At 41.1% G+C, this 22185-nt stretch overlaps 1 protein-coding gene across 1 annotated transcript; it reads left to right on the top strand.

Moving 5' to 3' along the window:
- The first annotated feature begins 1091 nt into the window (after positions 1 to 1091).
- On the top strand, positions 1092 to 4298 carry LOC106675121 (uncharacterized). The gene is made up of 5 exons (XM_024806330.2): positions 1092 to 1368; positions 1810 to 1903; positions 2032 to 2187; positions 3054 to 3146; positions 3510 to 4298. Exons 2-5 carry the CDS (start codon positions 1895 to 1897, stop codon positions 3888 to 3890), a joined length of 639 nt encoding a protein of 212 aa, XP_024662098.2. The 5' UTR covers positions 1092 to 1368; positions 1810 to 1894; the 3' UTR covers positions 3891 to 4298.
- Positions 4299 to 22185: the final 17887 nt, after the last annotated feature.

Genomic DNA, 22185 nt, shown 5'->3' with positions numbered 1-22185 from the left:
TGGTGCCAATCATAATTACTTTGAGAAATATCGCTGGTAATAAGTAATGTGTTTAGAGACCATTCCTGGATCCAGATTCCTGGATCATTCTGCACTTTCATCACACAGCAGGGGAACTCGAACCTCGTGTGCCAAATCATATGGGCACATTGGTCAATTCAATCTGACGCTATAAATTAGAACAAAAATGGGAAAAATGTTCCAGATTAATTTACAAACAGGTTCACAGGGCTGGGATAATGAAGGGAACATGGAAAAGTTTCAACTTATTTTCAGCCACGCGGTGAAAACAATAACCCCTCTGGCTCGCTTCTTAATTAAAAATCTGGCCGGAGAGAGAATTTTTCTTTTTTTTTTCTCTATGAGGTCTGGTAAGCTAACTTGCTTACAAGCTTACAAATTAAGGAGCCAAGTGTCTGCCATTGTTAATATTCTAAAACTTTCCTGCATATCCTCCCTGGCCAGATGACCTACAGGGCACTGTTATGTGACGCTTTGAATGTTTAAATAATGCCTTTTGCAGAGCTGCTTCTTTTCCAGATTGTAATTCAAAGTTCTTTTATTTAATAAATTTTCAACCAAAACTACTCTAATCATCAAATACTTGTTTTATAAAAGCACTTGGTCTTTTGCACCCACAGACTAGCAAGAAGTGATGAAAGGAGTAGCTCTGACTCTTCATCTGACTGAGCCACACAATTGGAAGCGATCACAGGCCGCTAAGAATAATTAAACTTTTGTGATTTCATCTCTCTGATGAACATTACTTGAGCTGAGTGGAAGATTAACTGAAAACACGTACTGCAGGTTTTGATTTACTGAGTTCTGTGACTTATTGTTTACTTTCCAATATTACTCAGTGTCCTTTTCTTCAATTGAGTCAGCCTGCGACTCATACCAACAGAGTGGAAAGGGGAAAACAGATGCAGGAGATAATAAAATAAGTGCTGATTCACCAGCGGTCACCCCACACTCTTCAAACTGTTTTTTTATTCCTTTTTCCAAAAACATTTTGCAAGCTACACTGAAAAAAGTCTAACATGCAGTCATTCATTCAATCTAATAACTGCCATTCAAAACAGAATAAAATCATTGATTTGATTGTGAAACCCTTTCTTTTTGCATTTTAAAATACCACTTTTGATTTGGATGAAACTAAATATCTGTACAAAGGACACAACGCAAAGTTTTTGATTTCTCTCAAAACATATATTTCTTTTCATGTTGAACAGATAATATCTTTAATTTGAGTCAAAGTGATTTGCACTTGAACACGCCCACCAGAAATAGACCGGGACCCATTTTTATTCTGCATGGCTGCTGGAAACATCATGTCACATCTTTGATTAATTTCATCTGAAAATAAACGTAAGTAAAGCCAAGTGTGTTACAAAAGCTTTTATAATTTGTATTACCAAAATTGCAGAAAATAACCCTATTTAAGCTGGGTCGACAGCCACCCCCAATTTTTGCATGATTGTAGCTGCTAGCTACAAGCTAGCTAGCTATCCGGCGCGACGGTAGAACTGGTTACCAGCAACCGACCATCACAGTCGGGAATGCAAGTTAGGCAAAAAGCCGTTTTTTACCAGTATACTAACTAACTACCTAGCGTTACCACGATGCATCGGTGGTGGATACAGCTAGCTAGCATAAGTTCATAGTTCATAACATTCATAGTATAACTCCGTGCTCCGCTTCGTTTGAATTTTTCTGGTGAGCTCGCGGTTTCTAGACACAAGCTTGTGTTTGTGCGCGCACGTTTGTCTCTGTCTCTCTTCATATAAATATCTGTGTGTTGATGGCCAGGACCTTCGAATTCAGGAGGAAAGAGGTTGTGGATAAGAAGCCTGACATCAAGAACCTCTTGGAAAGATGGCCAGGTCTATTTCAGATGGAAGAGGTATAACTTTAACTTTTTTATACTAATGCCTTTTATCATAGTTTGGAAATTGGAATTATGTTTTGACTTTTTCTTGTTGGAAGTTGGTCTTTAAAAAAATGTATTGTACACTGTCTACTCATGTACAGATTAATGCAGAGTTTCTGCGGGTTACTGCAGTTCCCCTGCTAACCAGATTCATGGTCCAGCTGGACAAGCACTCCCCACAGCTACTTAAAATAATCAGAAAGAAAGGAGGGACAACCAAAGCAAAAACTGCCATAATCCTAGAGTTTCTTGATCAGGTAGGGTGTATATAATTAACTATTAACATGACAGTTAGCATTTTAACCGCTGTATCTAATGAGAATTTGTATCCTGTTACAGTTTTATTTTGGTAACGTCAGTGATTATGGCTGTGACCTTTTAAAATGTTGAAAGGAAGTGTGGGCTTTGTTCTTGAATGAATGAAGAGATTTATTGTCATTATACAAGTACAGAGCACAACTACAACAAAATTTATTTTGGAGACACATTTTCACTCTCACTCGCCAGATACACATACATACATATATACGTATAAACTTTTATTTAGGGACAAGAAAGCATATGCCGCTTTTACACCGACAGAACACGGTGTGGCTCAGTTCGCTTTAGCCCCCTGCGGACGCTTTTCCACCGCCTTTACACCTGATTGGCCCGGGTGTGTGTGGTGCCCACGTGATGTGATATAGAAGCGCTCCCACAAAAGGCTTTAAAAAAAAACTCCCAGCAACCATACTCCATTGACTTTGGACCATGGCCACTTCCTCCACAAGAACCAAAAATCAAACCAATCAAAATGAACCACAGACGGAGCAAAGTACAAAAACACACATATATTGCGATTGTTGTTGTTCTTCGGGCTGTGACGTTGCGGACAAAGACTTTTGCACACGACTTTTCATAGCCAGATGGGTTCACCCCTGTTCCCAGTTACGTCTGCTTTATGTTTCCACCACAACAAGCGAGTTCATCCGCGCTAAACTGAACTGCTCTCAAGCGCACCGTGCCGATTTGTCGGTGGAAAAGGGGCATTAGTCACCTCATGAGGATAGAGAGGTGAAAAAAAATTCCTCTCACGCAGCATACTCTCCATATTGCATAGTAACAATTTTAACTGTTCCTGCAGGATGCTGATGCTGACATTAGGAGGGAGTGTATACTTAAATCTCTCATTATCTACCTTGGAGAACGTGTTGAGGACTTGATAAAAGAATACACGGTATGTCCATATCTGTTCTGTCTCTACATGAGATGCAGTCTCTTGATGTAAATTTGACAACTCTGCTATTAAATGCAGTGATTAATGTAGGACAGCAATGATTAATCAACTCATCAAGTTAATATCTTAGGGTTCTGTATTGTTTTCTTTTTTTTCTTGGGCTTTGTGGAACATTTATGAAAATGTTCCGCCATTGATTTAATTTAATGATTATGCAATTCACAATCTGATTAGTCAAATAATTGTTCTAATAGTCTGTGACCAAACAACTATCAAAATAGTAGTTATTATGGTCAAAGATTTATCAGGTGTGCCAGACTTCAGTTCTTCACTTGTACATTTTGTTCCATATTTTACCTCAAGATATCCCAGAAAGATGAAGCTGAGGAAGAGCTGCAGAGTACCACCATGGCACTCTTCGTCTTCAGGGACAACTCAAGCCTCCTACATCAGCCTCGAGACATCGGGATAATCATTGATGGTGTGGAAGTCCTGAATGAGTTGCCTTCTGTGGCAGCTGGAGTGGCAAAGGTCTTTGGACTCTGTTATGCTCTTAATATGGAATATCCACGAGGATTCAGGTTCACCTTTGAGGCTCTTCAAAAGATTATGATGGAGCTTGACTTTAACAAGATGACCTCTAAGATTCGCATTTGCATGCATGTGTGCATGTGTATGTGCACATGCATGTGTATGTGCATGTGCATGTGTGCTTGGTTATTTTTCTTGGTTGGCCTGCAGTGATATTCTACATTCAAAAATTATAAGAACACCCATTTGAAAGGGAGATTTAAGTTGATTTCATTGATACATGTGTAGATTTTTTTTTTTTTTTACATTGTACAGGCACAGTGCACATATAAACATTTTTGAGTACTGGCAAATTGGTTTAAAAAGAGTTTTTATAATGGTTTTATGCCAGTTTTAGACAGGTTGCAGTTTTAGACAGGTTGCAGGTTTTATACTGGTTTTCAAAAGGTTGTAGGTTTTATAAAACAAACATTTCTCTAATCATTTCTGCCGTAGCACTAAATCTGTATATTACTAATCCTCTCTATTGATTATAGTTAAAATGGTTTGGAACAATAAACAATTTAGAAATAATTGGTTGGCCAACTGTCTTTTTTATAGGAAATGCAGAGCATTTTTGAACTGAAATAAAATGAAATGTAAAAAATATAGTTTGAATATATGTAAATCAATTACCTGGCTTCAACACAAACATATTAGTTCATGTTAATTTGGTTCGATGTGAATACATTAGGTTGGTTAAATTTCAATATATTAGCTTGGTTCAATAATTAAAATATGGTTCTATGTAAAAAAATCAATTTGGATCAATGCAAAATTTAAAGTTTCAGTCAAGTCTAGTAATATTGTTTATATCAACATAAAAGTATCAGGTCATATCAAGTGACTCATTTTGGATTCTATGAAGTCAAATATTTTGGATGTGACAATTGGACATCATTTTTTTTAATTTGAATAGGGTTATTCTTTTTACAGTGTAATGTTGTGTCTTAGTGCTAGGTAAAGCATTGTTCGGTTAAGTTTTAAAGTGTATAGATTGACATGGTGATTGTTATTGTTATTTGCGTCCACATTTTCAGGGGATTTTCAGTCCGGATCACATCTATGGAGCTCTGAAAGTGTTTAGCTCTTTTGCCTCACAGAAAGAAGATCCTAGGTTCATATCCAGTCTTGGGTCTTTCTGTGTGGAATTTGCATAATTTCTTTGTGTCTACATGGGACTCCATCCCCCAATCCAAAGACATGAATGGGGTTAATTTAATCAGTGATTTTAAATTGAGCATAGGCGTGAATGTGAGCATGAATAGTTGTTTGTCTCCATGTGTTTACCCTGTGATGGACTGGCGAGGTTGTACACTGCCTCTCGCCAATTGAAATAAGCTCCAACCCTCCTAGTAATCCTGAATTGGATAAGCAGAAGAAGATGGATGGGTAGATGGATGGATGGAAGATTAAAAACTCAAACATTCTTCTTCAGTCTTTTAATTCATGCTCAGAAAACAAAGACTTATCCTATACATTCACTGTCAAACACCACAGGCTTATCCACAATGCACATTCACAAACCACCAAAAAAAAGGCTGCTGGCGTCTTAGCTTGTCATTGTTAACAGGAGATGGGCACACATATTAAACAGAGACGGCTACACTTTCCTATGGGCACAAAACAAGCAGACCTTTCAATAAACATAACAGACTGCAGCCACAAGATGGCAGTAATGTAAAGGATGGATGCAAACAGGTCTTTATGACAGTGCTGTCTAAGATGAAAGGAGAGAGATTACTTTACTTTGGTACATTTAAATGTTTGTCTGTTTTTAGAGGAAAACACTGATTTCCATGCTTGTCCTGACAGAATCCCTTTGAGAAACACAATTTAAGTTGCTTTACCCCCGCCTGCATGTGACATGCATCTGCAAGTCGCTTTGCAACCCACTTTCACCTCACATACTCTATTATGCTGATGTTGCTGATGTCGCTCTTCTCTGCGGGATCTTGCTCCTGCTCTCCAAGCTTGCATGTGAAAGGACGCAGTATCACAAATATAAACAGTAACTGCGATTTATTCTTCCTTTGGCTTCAGTGATCCAGTGAGTGACAATTCAATAACTAATTCCATCCATCCATTCGCTTCCGCTTATCCTTCTCAGGGTCGCGGGGGGCGCTGGAGCCTATCCCAGCTGTCATAGGGCGAAAGGCGGGGTACACCCTGGACAGGTCGCCAGTCTGTCACAGGGCCAACACACAGGGACAGACAACCATTCACACTCACATTCACACCTAGTGGCAATTTGGATTTTCCAATTAACCTATCCCCACAAGCTGCATGTCTTTGGACGGTGGGAGGAAGCCGGAGTACCCGGAGAGAACCCACGCAAACACGGGGAGAACATGCAAACTCCACACAGAAAGACCCCAGCCTGATGGTGGAATTGAACTCAGGACCTTCTTGCTGTGCGGCCACAGTGCTAACCACCATGCCTCAAATAACTAATTTAATAACTAAAATGGGCAGACAGTGTTAGAATGACCAGTTTACTACCTCCCATGGTATTATGTTTTTCTCCAAAGCTCTGATGTTTTCTTCAGCCATGTATTCATACAGATATCATTTTCTCAGTCCATACACTCCTCTTACCTCCTCCTATTCTTCCTCTTGGCTTAGACACTGATCTCTGGTGTGAAAGCCCTGACGCCCTGTTGCTAGAGAGGAAGAGAGTCTCAGTGTGATGGGACTAAATGTCTTGCCAACACACTCTGTGGAGCGAGCGCCTGTGGAGGTCTGTATGGACCCTTAGATGTGGAGTACAGAGACAGACCCTCCAATAACAACAGCCCTCTATATTCAGGCACATCCTCGAAAAGACTGCCAGTGATGGCCAACTGCCTGATTTACACACAAACATGGACGCAAACATAGAAAATAATGCATACTGTAAGCACACACACACACACACACACATCTATGCCTACATCTGCAGCTGAAGTCCCTCGTTTCCCCTCACACACACACACACACGCACAGCGCTGGTCGAGCCATGACTCCACTATGAGTGATACATAGGATCATTGTGAAGCTCGCTACAGCTGAGGCCCCACATTTATGTCACTGTGTGGTACTGGGAGGACAGATGCACACTGTTACAGTGCAGAAGAGAATAAATCAAGATAATTTGCCCTCACAAACACACACCAAATTGTTTTATTACCAATAAAACTGACATTGGAAACTATGAAAACTCGCTTGATTGAAAGTAATTTGACTGACAGGCTCAACTTTTTGCCTTTTTCATCAGCAGCACTTGAAGGAGAAACTTCTTCATTTTAATCTGATACAGAAGATAAAAAAAGGCATCTTTGTGGAGAGGTTTCTTGTAATCAGCTCTGCAGGACCAAAGCTTCGTAAAGCTTAGAAGTTAACAAACCTTAACCAACAGCAGCCGTTGACCAAAGAACTGGAGAAGTGCTTCTATTTTACACACCCCATTACTAGCAGTACTTTATTTCTATTCACCACTGAATGCTAATCATGCATTTCTTCAATAAGTAGCTCTAGCACTATGCGCCAAGCGTCAATTTTCATTTGGCACCAAATGTCATGTTGTTTGTATGTTTCAGAGATCTGAAATCATTCGCTAATATGCCAGTTGCTCTTTGGGAACAGGACGGGTAGGAGGTTGGGTCAAAACTCTATCGCTGATGACAGTTATTATAAGATAGGTTGCTATTTGGTGCGAGGCAGGAATTATAAACCATATCTCACTCTCCCTTTATATCTATTTCTGTCAGCATCTTTCTGATGTGTGCGTCGGAGTTTTGTGTTATTGATTTTGTGTGTTTTGGCATGTGAGCTGAGAAGATTGATGGAGGTTACCATTTCAAAGCATGTAATTCATCAGCATTTGACAAATCCATATCTGACACAAACCCCATCAGTAGCAGGTACACCTTTCTTGTTTCTTTTTTTTTCTTTTGTGTGTTTGTGTGCGTGTTTCAGTTCAGATGAAATCTACAGTGGGATTTTTGTGTGGGGGTGTGTTTGTGGAGTTGAAGTGGAGGTGGGGTGGTCCCTCAATTTGAAAGCAGAGAGAGATTGACAGTCAGGATTGGACAATGTTTATCTACAATGGAGCTGAGGAAAATAGGTTTGTCCCTGATGACATTTTCATCGATTGTAACATGTACTGCCCTTCTTCCCACTGAAAATGACTAATCTCAGGACTTGCGGTAGTAGTTTTGTTCTTGGGAGGTCAAGGTGCCATGTTCACACAACGTGTAGGACTTCTTTGTTTTATCCCTTCATATTTTTTCAATCTTACTCCACTGAACTCAGGAGAAAGAAACAAACAAACAAACAAATGGGTGTTTTTTTTTCTCTATTCAAATGCCTGAAAAAACTATTTAAGCTCACTAACATACCACAGTGCAAAAGTAATGAACCACCTCTCATTCCTTTTATTTTGCTTCATTGTAGTTAGCCTGGTGCAGTAATTCTCCAGGCTTTCTGAAGGTATTCCAAAAGACACTGACCCATTAATTCCAAGCATAAAAGTGCATCAAACTCAAGAGATGAATCAGTGTTATGCCTACAGAGAACAGACAACTTAGCACAGAACCAATTTTAAATTGTATCTTCAGGCTTTGACATTCATAAAGTAATAGTTTTGCACCAACAAGATGATTGCCAAAGAGCCGTTTGCTAAAAACCTGACACATCTCTGTACAGAGAAAAGCTTGTCCTTTGGGGAAGGACACACAAGTGGAAGGCCAAAGAAGAAGTGTCAAATTTAGAAAAAAATACAATTGAACACTATCATTTGTGGATTGGCCTCCCCATATGCCTGACCTCAGCATTATTAAAGTAGTGTTGGATCATCTTGACAGAGAACAGAACAAAAGAAGAAGAGCTTTGAATGTCCTTCAAGAAACCTGGAGAACTATTCCCGAAGAGGCTTAAAGAAATTACGAGAAAGCTTGACAAAGAGAGTTCAGGCTGCATTGAAGTATAAAGGGGGTCGTCACCAAATATAAACTTAACAAAATGAAGAGTGCATCAAGACTTTAGCAACAGTACTCTGCATTTGCACCTGGCCTAAACTGTTTCTGGGGCCCCTTGTTTTTTGCAGGGATTAGGAAACCATAGACATAGAGCTTTCAGAGGAGTGTAAGGTGATTGAAATTAAGCCGCACTTGCTGAAGAGTAGGTGTGGCACCATTATCATGTGAGAATATGACGAACCTCATGGACAAACTGTGATAGCTCCATGGCGTGCATCTGGTCTCATAAAATGGACTCATATTGCTATGTTGTTATGTGACCCTGCAGAGCAATCACTGAACCTGATGCCTGCAAAAACACTGCAGTTCCTCCATGTTTAACAGATGGCAATTGTGATGGGAACCATCCTTTGGTGTTTGGCTGTCCACAAACATCAACCAATCCCTGTTAAAATGAGGTGCACTGACCCATATTAGTTTTTGTGTGTCATCTAAAACAGGCTGTGCACCCTTTGGTATTTCAAATTGTTTCTGGTTGATACCCTTGCCCAGTGATCTGAAACCTTAATACCCCAGTCAGCACCTCTAAACTATTAAAGTGTCCCCAAGAACAGAGTCACTTGCACATTATTTGATGTCTTAATAAGAACAGTGTGAAGCCTACAAAAAGTAGTAGTAGCCACAATGTTTTTACCTCACTAAGTAAGCCAGCTGAGTGGAATCTGGCAACGCTGACACTCCAACTTCTTCACACTGAATTCACATCCTTGAAATAAACATTTCTGATTAAATTCATTTTGGTTTTGAGAGATGTTATTAAATCTACCGCATGCCTGAGCTTCTTCTTGTTATTGCTCTTCTTCACTGATGAGTCAAGACTGTCCTTATCAGAAGAAACACAGTAATCAACTCTTATTTAACACGTTGGAATAAAGAGTTGATATTTAGCAATTTTTTTAAATTTAAAGTACTTCAGTTTGCCTCATACCTTTCACACTTTTTATGAACTTTTTAAAGGTTGTATTTCCTTGGAGTTAAAAAAAAAAAACAACTCACTTTCACCCTAATGTAAACACACATGCTAAAGCGCACAGTAATGATGAATGGCAAATACTGATCTTAGCCACATTTAATCCATTTTCCTAATCTTCTTTCGTCATCAGGCTCTCCCTCAGACACATCTGCTTGTTTATGGGTCCCCGGAGGGTTGTGCCGAACAGCTACGCTCTCTGGCGAGTTCAAGGTAAATTCCAGCCGGGCGTGGTCAGGGTCTGATGAGCATAACACATTTGTGCTGAAATGCACTAGTTTAGCTTTATGAAAATCTGTTGACTTTACTGTTGAAACAAGCCTTGGCAGTTAATAAGTATGTCAAGGTAATTCTCACGGAGTCATATATGCTCCCTATAGACTGATGTGCTGTAAGCATTCCAATATTCTGTGCCACTGGAATTCATTTTTAAACTGCTTTTTGCACCGCTTTCAAGCCGCTCCCTGCCAAAAATCCAATGTTTCTCCCTCAGCAGTGTCTGGGGGATAGTGACTCATTGAGTCATGTCATTAGATAATGGGTTTGGAGGAGTTATTCAAATAAACACAGTTCCTGGATGTAAAATGGAGGCAGAGGGTTCAGCGTTGTTTTTTGTGGGGATACCAGGGGATTTCCAACACTGCTGCAGGGCCCATCTGTTGTAGATCGAAGCAGAATCACAGAACCAGTGACCCATACTGCAGCTGCCCTGTCACAATATTGTTTTTAAAGGTATACCACAGCAGCCATCTGTACCTTATTGCCAGTGGCACTTGAACAAGGTATTCTTGGGGTAATGTCAGCGGTAAATATACCATAATCCTCAAGCAGGTTTGCAGTTCATCATTTACTTATTGATCGGCGCGGCTCCCAAGTGATCGCAGCAGTGTTGGCTCATGTTTATGTGTGTGGGCTGTACAATAGTGCTTCAAGCACAGTCATCTATGACTGTGTTTCAGCTGTCTTCACTCAGTCAGTATTATCATTAGCAATAATATTAACATTTTTCAAAATGCACCTCATTGAGATAGTGAATAATTTGTTTTGTTGCTGTTGCTGGAAAACTTGTAATAATTTTGTGCATTTTAATAGACAACAAAGACACACATGCTCCTGGTTTGACTATTTAATCTACAAGCACACGAGCTCCACCGGGATGTATACAGCCTTCTTTTAAATGATCACGTAAAGCTTTTATCAATACATGTGCTCGACATAAACCCTTTACAGTATCTATCTGTACAAAACACACAAACTGGCATATCTATAAGGTGGGATGATAAAGTTTTGTGCCTTTGCCCATAAAAATTTAACACCATACCTGGTTGTACCTGAGGTAGTGCTGCACCACTTCCAGCTTAGGTGTTTTTTCTTTTGTTTTTTTCGCCATCACTCCATGGAGGTCCTGTTCTTACCTCTAAAGAAGTGTCAGAAACATGAACCTCAAACTTGAACCTCATTTGGGGGAATGATGAAGTTGCTGGAAGTCAAATCTAGTGAGAGGAGCAGGTGGTTAGACATCTTAGTGCATTCATAGTGTCATGGGCTGTCTTTTTGAAGCAGAAGTTGATGTTTGCTCTTTCTGTAATGTTAGGACGCATGCTTAAATCCACATACAGGGCCTCCAGGGAGCAATATAAAAGTCGCAGCAGCACTGAAAGTGATGACCTGAAGGGAGAGAATAGTTACAGTTTAACCATGTATAGTTACGGGCCTATCTTTTTTAGATTTTTTTTTTTTTAATTTTGGTTTGTTTTGTTTTAAAACAGATGCAGAAAAGTCATTTTTATTACTGTAAATAAAACTCTAACCCATCAAAAAAACCTCAAATTAAATTTGTAATTTCTGTTATTCGTGCTGTTTTTATTTATATAATATATATATATATATATATTATCAGACTCAGTATAAGTCATATTCCCTTCATTTGTGGACTTAGCCTTGATGTTTCCCGTTGTTTTAACGGTCTAACTAATTTGCTCAATTATATGAAGAGTGCTATTATTACAATAGTTATCATAATTCTTTCCTCGCTGACAAGCTGCTCTTAGAGGTAATGAACATCCGAACGAATCGCACCAATTTAAACAAGTGCAAAGAGGAGAGATTTCTCCCACCAAGATTTTTCTTGTGTATGTGATGAAGCTGGACTGCTTGGAAAGCTCTTTCCCCCTTGCATTATTAATTAGTTGAAGTAAAAAGAGCTTTATATATGTATGTATGTATATATATATATATAGATACATATATATATACATATATACATATATACACATATATATATATATATATAAAACACCCAGCACGCCCCTGCGGGCGGTTTATCCTTCAAGCTCGGGTCCTCTACCAGAGGCCTGGGAGCTTGAGGGTCCTGCGCAGTATCTTAGCTGTTCCCAGGACTGCGCTCTTCTGGACAGAGATCTCCGATGTTATTCCCGGGATCTGCTGGAGCCACTCGCCTAGCTTGGGAGTCACCGCACCTAGTGCTCCGATTACCACGGGGACCACCGTTACCTTCACCCTCCACATCCTCTCGAGCTCTTCTCTGAGCCCTTGGTATTTCTCCAGCTTCTCGTGTTCCTTCTTCCTGATATTGCTGTCATTCGGAACTGCTACATCGATCACTACGGCCGTCTTCTTCTGTTTGTCTACCAACACTATGTCCGGTTGGTTAGCCACCACCATTTTGTCCGTCTGTATCTGGAAGTCCCACAGGATCTTAGCTCGGTCATTCTCCACCACCCTTGGGGGCGTCTCCCATTTTGACCTCGGGACTTCCAGGTTATACTCGGCACAGATGTTCCTGTACACTATGCCGGCCACTTGGTTATGGCGTTCCATGTATGCCTTGCCTGCTAGCATCTTGCACCCTGCTGTTATGTGCTGGATTGTCTCTGGGGCATCTTTACACAGCCTGCACCTGGGGTCTTGCCTGGTGTGATAGACACCAGCCTCTATGGATCTTGTACTCAGAGCTTGTTCTTGTGCTGCCATGATTAGTGCCTCTGTGCTGTCTCTCAGTCCAGCTTTGTCCAGCCACTGGTAGGATTTCTGGATATCAGCCACCTCCTCTATCTGCCGGTGGTACATACCGTGCAGGGCCCTGTCCTTCCATGATGGTTCCTCGTCTACCTCCTCTTTCTTGGGTTTCTGCTGCCTGAGGTATTCACTGAGCACTCGGTCAGTTGGGGCCATCTTCCCAATGTATTCTTGGATGTTCCTTGTCTCATCCTGGACTGTGGTGCTGACACTCACCAGTCCCCGGCCCCCTTCCTTCCGCTTAGCGTATAGCCTCAGGGTGCTGGACTTGGGGTGAAACCCTCCATGCATGGTAAGGAGCTTTCTTGTCTTTATGTCAGTGGCTTCTATCTCCTCCTTTGGCCAGCCTATTACCCCAGCAGGGTACCTGATCACGGGCAGGGCGTACGTGTTGATGGCCCGGATCTTGTTCTTACCATTCAGCTGACTCCTCAGGACTTGCCTGACCCTCTGCAGGTACTTGGTGGTTGCAGCTTTTCTAGCGGCCTCTTCGTGGTTCCCATTCGCCTGCGGGATCCCCAAGTACTTGTAACTGTCCTCTATGTCTGCAATGTTGCCTTCTGGTAGTTCAATCCCCTCAGTTCTGACTACCTTCCCTCTCTTTGTTACCATCCGACTACACTTCTCCAGTCCGAACGACATTCCAATGTCATTGCTGTATAGCCTGGTAGTGTGGATCAGTGAATCGATGTCTCGTTCACTCTTGGCATACAGCTTGATGTCATCCATGTACAGGAGGTGGCTGACAACTGCTCCGTTCCGTAGTCGGTATCCGTAGCCAGTCTTGTTAATGATCTCACTGAGGGGGTTCAGGCCTATGCAGAACAGCAGTGGGGACAGAGCATCTCCTTGGTAGATCCCGCACTTGATGGTGACTTGTGCTATGGGCTTGGAGTTGGCCTCTAGTGTTGTACGCCACATCCCCATTGAGTTCCTGATGAAGGCTCTTAGGGTCCCATTGATCTTGTACAATTCTAGGCATTCCAGTATCCAGCTGTGGGGCATTGAGTCATAGGCCTTCTTGTAATCAATCCAGGCAGTGCACAGGTTGGTCAGTCTGGTCTTGCAGTCTCGGCTGACTGTTCTGTCTACCAGTAGCTGGTGTTTTGCGCCTCTGGTATTCTTGCCAATTCCTTTCTGTGTCCCGCTCATGTATTGACCCATGTGCCTGTTCATCTTAGCCGATATGATGCCTGACAGGAGCTTCCATGTAGTACTGAGGCAGGTTATTGGTCGGTAGTTGGAGGGGACCGGTCCCTTCTTGGGGTCCTTGGGGATCAGGACCGTCCGGCCTTCAGTTAGCCATTCCGGGTGTCTCTCGTTAACTAGCAGCTGGTTCATTTGTGCTGCCAGACGCTCGTGGAGTGCAGTCAGCTTCTTCAGCCAGTAGGCGTGAACCATGTCGGGCCCTGGTGCTGTCCAACTCTTCATACTGGAGACCCTTTCTTGGATATCTGCCACTGTGATGGTTACTGGACCCTGTTCAGGGAGGTCGCTGTGGTCTGCCCTCAGATCCACTAGCCACTGAGCATTGCCGTTATGGGTTGCTTGTTAAATCTGTGATAATTTAATTGCTTCCTTCAGCTTTTTTTTTTTTTTTTTTTTTTTTTTTGCTGTGTATAATGTTACAGGTCACTATCACAGCTGTTGTCTGCTTCTGTTTGTCAGCATGATCCTTAACCCCTTAAAATCTGAACCATAAAATAATGTATTTCTTTTAATGGAGTTTTTATTAAACCTTTTCACAAATAAAAATGTCATTAACTGAATATTTGTTTCGATATAAGAGTTTTAATTTGGGTCGTACTTTGTCATATTTCCTGCAGTCTGCATTTTTTTTTGTTTGATTTTTTTCCTTTGTTTTTTTCCCCCAATGTATTGTTTTTAAAAGTATTGTGCAATTTATTTATTTTATTTTTGATATTCATATCTTGGGGTTCTCCCTTGATGGCAGACTGGGTTGTGCCTATTTAAGTGGCTTCCTCCTGAAAACACTGTGTCTCTTGCTTTTTTTGCCTCCCTTGCTGCTTTCACACTGGACGCCTTATTGGTTGCAATGATTATGTTAAAAAATTACATGAATTAAAAAATAAACTGTTGTGTTCCTTCTTGAAGCTGTATCAGTAATTTTAGAAATAAAAAGCCCTCTACACACTCCTGTATCGCTTCTGCTTTATATCCCAGTAATTAAGTAATGAGTGATGGGCCAACACTTGCATATGCACATGCTGTTATAGTGAAGAAAATGAAACTATATGGTACATATGTACTTGGCCTCAGGGCATAGATGTGTTTTTATTCTCTCGGAGCTCATGGCTTTGCTCTATTGACAGGCTAGCAGTGGCAAGGCTTGGCTGATAGGCTCTCGGGGCTTTTAGTTGTGCCCTTGTTTAGATGGTTTTGAAAAGAGAAGCCTGGCCTCTGTGGTTATCGCTGGCACATTAAAGGGAGTGAATATAGATTTTATCCTTTCCACCTCCCATCTTTTTTATTTTTTCTTCACGCTCTGGTCTATTTATCTCTTTCTGTCTCTCTTGCTCTCCCCTTCCTTCTCCCTCAGTCTGTCCTTGCAATAATGACAGCAATTCATATTGAATTTCTCTATTCCCTGAAAGTGATGAAGATGAGGCACTGGAAGGCAAACAATTGGGAGGTGGCAGTTCATCAAGAAAAAAAGAACCCACTGGGGAAAGTAGAGGTGGGAGTGATAGGCTCTGCTGGAGAATTGAGGAGAAAAACACAGAGCAGGACAGATGCATTTCTGGGATTGAGTGTGAAAGATGAGGTAGGATGCCAATCAAGAAATGAAGCATCCTCACTATAAGATGGGGAGAGTAATTGAAGGAATGATGGGGTTAGGAATTCAAAAAGGACAATGAGAGAGCACATAGGAAAAACTGGGATGAGCCTCAGTGCACTACCCTTCAGTCCCCAGAGCCCTGTGTGAAAGTATTACCCGAATATCCTTATAGCACAGACTGGGTGTGATCACACGTTTTTAATTGATTTATATTATAACTTGCAGTATTTGACAGTAAAGAAGTAGTTTGTTTGTTTTTTTCCTTTTTCCCTTTGAATTGCAAGAAGACATCAGCATCGTCTTGCAAAAATAAGCAGTGTGCAAAACCTCCGAGAATAAAGACAAAACTGTCAGCAGCAAATAGCATAGGAGGCAAGGGGCGGAACCATAGATGCAAATAGATGCTTAAGCGAGAAGACAATGTCTGGAAATTTCACCTGAGCAACAACAGCTCTACAATGAGTAGAGTTTTCTTTTTGAACATGTGGTCACACCCTTGAGCCCACCTTCCACACTTAAATCGCTGCTGGAGAGACTCCCCTTTTATGTTTTTCTTGTTCATGGCTATGTTTAAAACACTGGTAGGTAGTCCAAAAGAAAACCATTGTTTAAAGACACAAAGACACAGGTGCATTTACAACCCAGAAAACAGAATACAAAGGTTTGCCAATCTCTTCAATCCATAGTCTATTGGCATTAGAACGCAGAAAGCATATCAAATGTTTAAACTGGGAAGTTATACCATGTTAAGAAAAAAAGGTCATTTTGAATTTGATGGCAGGAACACATAAAAGAGTTGGGACATGTTTACACTGTGTGGCATCCCAGATACTTTTAACAACAGTCTGTAAACTTCTGAACTGAGGGAACCGGCTGCTGGACATTTGGAAGAGTTGTCCTGTACTTGTGTGATATTTGATTCTAGCTGCTCAGCACTCTTCTGGATCTTCTTTGTCATACTTTTCTCTTTCATAGTGGGCAAAATGTTTCTGGACTGCAGGCGGACCAGTCCATCCCCTGGACTTTTCTACAGTGAAGCCATGCTGTTGTAAAAAAATACTACTACTAGTACTAAGATATTACTGAATTTCCCAGAGTAACCCACCCAAGGTATAAATAAAGTTTCATCTAATCTAATACAATATGGGTTTGTGTGAGCTGTACATTATATTTATTTACATTTTATTGACTGTACCATCTTTTTTCAAAGTGAAAGCGAGTTTGTTTCTAAAAATAATTATATGTTTTAAACAGTTATCAGGACAATGTGTTTTGTTCATTAGAAAAACACAGTTTTTAAATATAATTTGTGGTTTTGTGTGTACTCCACAAAATGCACCAGAAAAAAGAGGTTTACAGACAGTACCCTGTCAGTGATTGCCAGGATCACCACCCATGTTTATTTATTTATTTATTTACTTTGCTGTGTGTAAACAACAAATTAAATAATTGGTAAGCAGCATCTAACATTATTATGAATGCTTGCAAGAAGTTTGGCCTTTTTGATATTTCCTCATTCTAACTGCAACATTTTACATTAAATTGCAATGAATTTAGTTGCCGTTGATGGTAACCTAGCAACGGTCTATTACAGCACAAGCGATGATGCTGGAGTTGGTACTCAGCTGTGTCTCGGCGTAACTTGTTAGTGGGTAATTAGGTCAGCTTGTTACATCAAACAGCACAAATGCTCTCAAGGCCCAACAGTCCTCTGCATGAAGCCAAATTAAAGCAGCAGCCTTGAAAAGCAGAGCTGTCTTAGAGTTACACATGATGTGGGGACACGCACGATTCATAACTGGAGAGCGTGGTCAAGTGAGCCCAGTGCTGGTTAGAGTCACAGATTTCAAACTTGAGAATTCTTGAGTAAAAATGCAGAGCACAGTTCAGATAATACACCAAACATTCTGGGTTTTCATATCTAATGCTGTCTTCAAATGCGTGCTAAGTGGCCTAAAACGATCAATTTAGTAAGTAATAAATACTGAGAGATTTAACGTGAAGAGGAAAAGAGAAAGAGAAGAATGAATAAAAGAGAGGCAGGGAAAATAAGAGGAAAGATGGATGATTTCCACTGACAGCAGGCAGCCGGGTGGTTCCCGGGGGGCTGCAAGGGTACTGTGACAACTTCACAGACATAAACACACACACATGCAGACCAACACTCACACAACCACAGATAGTTACCTACCACCAGACTTCAAACTGAGTCTATTTTCCCTTTTTTCTTTCTACCAGCTTTCTTAAATGTGAGCATTTTTTCATTATAATGGCACAACGTGTTTCTGATTCTCAGTCCTCTGTCTTGAGGCGTTCAGTGAGATGATGATGCACCCCTCAGTCAGGACACAAACAGCATTTCCACAGCAGGTCATAACTCAGTCAAGCTGCCTTGATGAGACTCATAACTACTGTGTTGAATTTACGGTTGCTCAACTTTGCACTCACGGCTGCACGCTCTCCTCCATTCAACCTCTTTGGTTCAGTGTAAGCCATCACACTGACTTTCACTAAGCCCTTTAGGATAATTAATTTATGGCACGGCACTGTGACATCCTAAAGTCCTCTTTGAGCAATTACAGTGTGGTCAACTTATTCGTCTTGTCAGCAGCACAACTTAAATGCCCTTAATTCTTTCAGAACAGTGGGTTTACTGGGATGTACATATTGGTGCTGACAGGCTGTCAGCATGCTGGATTAAGACCTCCACTGGCCCTTCTGTGTTTAAGGTCAAAGTGCCACTCACGATGTCAAAACACATCTGCTGGCGCCCACAACAAACACATATCACATCCATTTAGAGTCATGTGGAGCGCTTGTCCCCAAACATCACTAAACATTTATCAAAGAGCAAGCAATTGATCCATGAGCTTAAATTAATCCAAAAAATGGCAGGATATATTTTAATGGTGTGCCACTTTGATCCTGTTGTGAAAAAGTAAAGTAAGTAGTTATTCTCCTTTGTTTTGACAGACTGGGTTATCTAACTTCTAACAGGCTGGTTTATTAACTTGAGCTACTCCTCTTTATTAACTGTAAAGCCAAAGCAAATCTCTTTTGACATTCTTGTTGAGCAGATGTGTTCCACAGTTTATTCTTGTGTCACTACAAATTTCCTGACTAATAACCTTTAAATTAAATTGACTGAATCTGGACTTGTGTGAAATAAGCCAGTTATGGTCCACACCCCTGGGGCAGACTCATAATCAGGCCATCTCATCCCACCCCATCACGATTTGTTGATATAACACGAGTCCAAAGGGGGGAAAGTAATCTAGATTACAAAAATATATAAGTCTGGGACCGACTACAGTACAGTTGTCTTCACACAGATGTCAGTAAAAACGTGCTGAGAAAGTTGTTCCAAGTTGTTCTGTTTTTATCTAAAGGCCAGGATATATAATAATTGTTAGCTATGTTACTAGAAATACTCATTTCATTATTGTTTAGGGAAGTGGGCTGCAGGACATACAGGAGACAGACCGCAGGATGAGGGTCCGCTGTCTAGCTGCGGGTTCTGTTACTATGCTGTGTTTACATTTCTGCATATCTCTGCAAATGGACATCACACTGGGTCACGTCTGAAAAAAATCTTAAGTTCTGCACTACATGTGTAAAACCAGCTCAAGACACGAGTTTCAGTATTTACACTGCAGAGGCACTGAGCAAATCCAGGTCACTCGTTCCTTCCAGCAGTGCCATAACAATGACTGCATCCTTTTAACATCGTCACACCATCACAGTCGGTATTACAGCTGATGCTTCTAAAGATGGCAAACGCAAATCGCATATCTTGTTTTACCATGAGAACTGCCATTGTTCCTGCGCTGACATCATCTCTCTCTTTGCAGAATTACAGATGAGTGGCTTTTGCCCTGTTTGTTCTGCAAAGTGGCGAGAGCGAGGAGTGCTGTCCGCAGACTTTGTGAGTTTGTGGTAATTAAAGCTGGATAGAGCCCTATCAAGTAAAGCTGCTTATGTTTAATACAGTCAGCCATGCAGACATGGGCCAGCGGCACACGGCCCTGTGCGGTAGGGGGACGGCATGGCACACAGCCTTCGCACATAATCCCACCCAATGCATCAGCATGGGGGAGGGGGTGAGGAGGAGAGAGTGGTTATTACGCTTGGGTATTCAGCAAAAGTTAAAGAGCATTTTATTGTGTGTGTGTGTGTGTGTGTGTGTGTGTGTGTGTGTGTGTGTGTGTGTGTGTGTGTGTGTGTGTGTGTGTGTGTGTGTGTGTGTGTGTGTGGCAGAGACTGAAAGCAAAGAAAGAGAGAGATGGGGACAGGACAGTTGAGGGGGGATGGAGGGAGTTGCAGAGAGTGAGAGGGATTTAGTTTATGGCAGATAGACTTCAGTGACTAACTCCATTGTGCGAGTGCTCTGTGGCGTGTGGATCAGAGACGGAGAGAGTGTCCTTTCCGCTTAAATCTGCTGGCATCTCCAACCAGGCAGTCACTCACTCAGTCACCATGCAACACAGCTGTGCAGGAAAGTAGTCCTTGAAAATCCTGAAACAGACAAGTACAATCTACAGACGTACGCACCTATATAACTGCAATATTACATATTTTTTAAAAGAAATTATACAAATTGGTGTAAAGAAACTATTCCACAAGGTTTTACTACATACAGTATGAAAGGGTCGGGCCATAACTTTCATTGAAGGTGGGGCTTCCGTTTTGGAGTCAGTTAAACATGTGCATTTTCATACTGTCACCTCAGTACATCCCGTGTGGTCTCGAGCGTCTCCACAGCACATATTGCCATGTGAGCTGCTTCGTGTCCCTAGCTGTAGTTCAGCAATGACTTTGAGGGTTGCAGCATTTCAGCTGTGCTCTGGTTCCCTTCATTTTTCCTCCTCTGTACGTCTGTATTATGAAGGCAAGATATAGCATGGTACTAAGTGTGTAATTCCCATAGACTTCAATAAATTTTTATCTATTTCACCTGAAAATATGTTGTCATTATATTTATTTACAAATACTTAGTGGTAGATAAACTAGAATAAGGGCATAATAATTCGAGTTCTTAGATAAAAACCATTTATACTGCAAGTAATAGTAATTAGCACATAAGTAATTTTAAGCAGCAACTTAAATTTTGTTGTTTTTCCATGACATAACAAACTTTCCCCATCTTACACTGTAAATACACTGTACTTTCAGGAGCATGGGCTTTTTACATTTATATTATGTATTATACTGGTACGCATAATTAATGTTTCACTACTCAGTTATGCTCTTTTATTACATATAAAAAAAAGTGATATGGACATTTCTGGAGAAATGTAGCTTTGGGTCTCCACTAACATACTTGGAAATTGTGCTCAGACGCACTACTTACAATAACTAACAGTATAATTATTTCTTCTTTAATGTAAAATCTTGAATTAGTAGCCTTTACTCTATTGGGGCGATCGTGGCTCAAGAGTTGGGAGTTCGCCTTGTAATCGGAAGGTTGCCGGTTCGAGCCCCGGCTTGGATAGTCTCGGTCGTTGTGTCCTTGGGCAAGACACTTCACCCGTTGCCTACTGATGGTGGCCAGAGGGCCCGGTGGCGCCAGTGTCCGGCAGCCTCGCCTCTGTCAGTGCGCCCCAGGGTGGCTGTGGCTACAATGTAGCTTGCCATCACCAGTGTGTGAATGTCTGCGTGAATGGGTGGATGACTGGATATGTAAAGCGCTTTGGGGTCCTTAGGGACTAGTAAAGCGCTATATAAATACAGGCCATTTACCATTTTTTTATTGTATCTTCTGCTATGTATGTCTAGGTAAATGTATTTCAGTCATAATTTTAGTACATACATAGAAATTCCATTTAATTCTAGGGGAATTACACTCTTTGTCACAGGCTGAATTATAAAGTGCTACCACGATTTCTACCGGAGAGATCGCAAAATCATCATCAAAAACATTAAGTAAGCAGAAGACTTTGAAAGTTCCCTAGAGGTATGCGCTTCATCCTCACTTCGAAAGTGGTAAGAGGAACTTCTTAAAATTAGTGTCATGGTTGTTACCAGCTGCAACAGTGTGGTTAGTATTTTCCTCCTCGTGTGACACTGTGCATGTGTTAAAGCATACACTTAGTGATACAGTATCTGCTTCCTCAGAGGTCTTAAAAGTTCCCTAGAGAAATGATCTTCATCCTCACTTGGGAAGTGGTAAGAGGAACTTCTTAAAACTGGTTTCATGAGTGTTACCAGGTGCAGCAGCGTGGTTAATATTCTCCATCATCATGTGGCTTTGTGCATCCGTGCGACACTTACAGTAATTGTATCTACTGAAGTCAGGGGGTTTAGTAGCTACTGAAGTCAGGGCTGGGATCTGTCATCACAAGAGCATCACAATTCTGCAGGATACAGTCAAAAAAATCTAAATGAAGGCCCACTCCAAGGACAAATGTGGTATTAGAAGTCAGTTGTTTTACAGCTGTATGTAGATGGTCTCATTTGGGGGTTTTTGCATTTGGCATTTACTTTCCTCTAATTTGGCATTTGTTCTTGTTCACAACAAAAACAACTGCTGTAGCTGCAGGTAATTACAGTCTTATCAAACCTACTGAACACACTGATTAAGATATTGTCTGGGGGTTGTGGTATGGCATTATGGCATACCGTCAATTGCACACTATGGCCTGC

Source organism: Maylandia zebra, linkage group LG19, assembly GCF_041146795.1.
Source record: "Maylandia zebra isolate NMK-2024a linkage group LG19, Mzebra_GT3a, whole genome shotgun sequence".
Classification (NCBI taxonomy): Eukaryota; Metazoa; Chordata; class Actinopteri; order Cichliformes; family Cichlidae; genus Maylandia; species Maylandia zebra.
The sequence above is the reverse complement of the archived record's forward strand: the minus strand, read 5'-3'. Positions and strand labels throughout refer to the sequence as shown.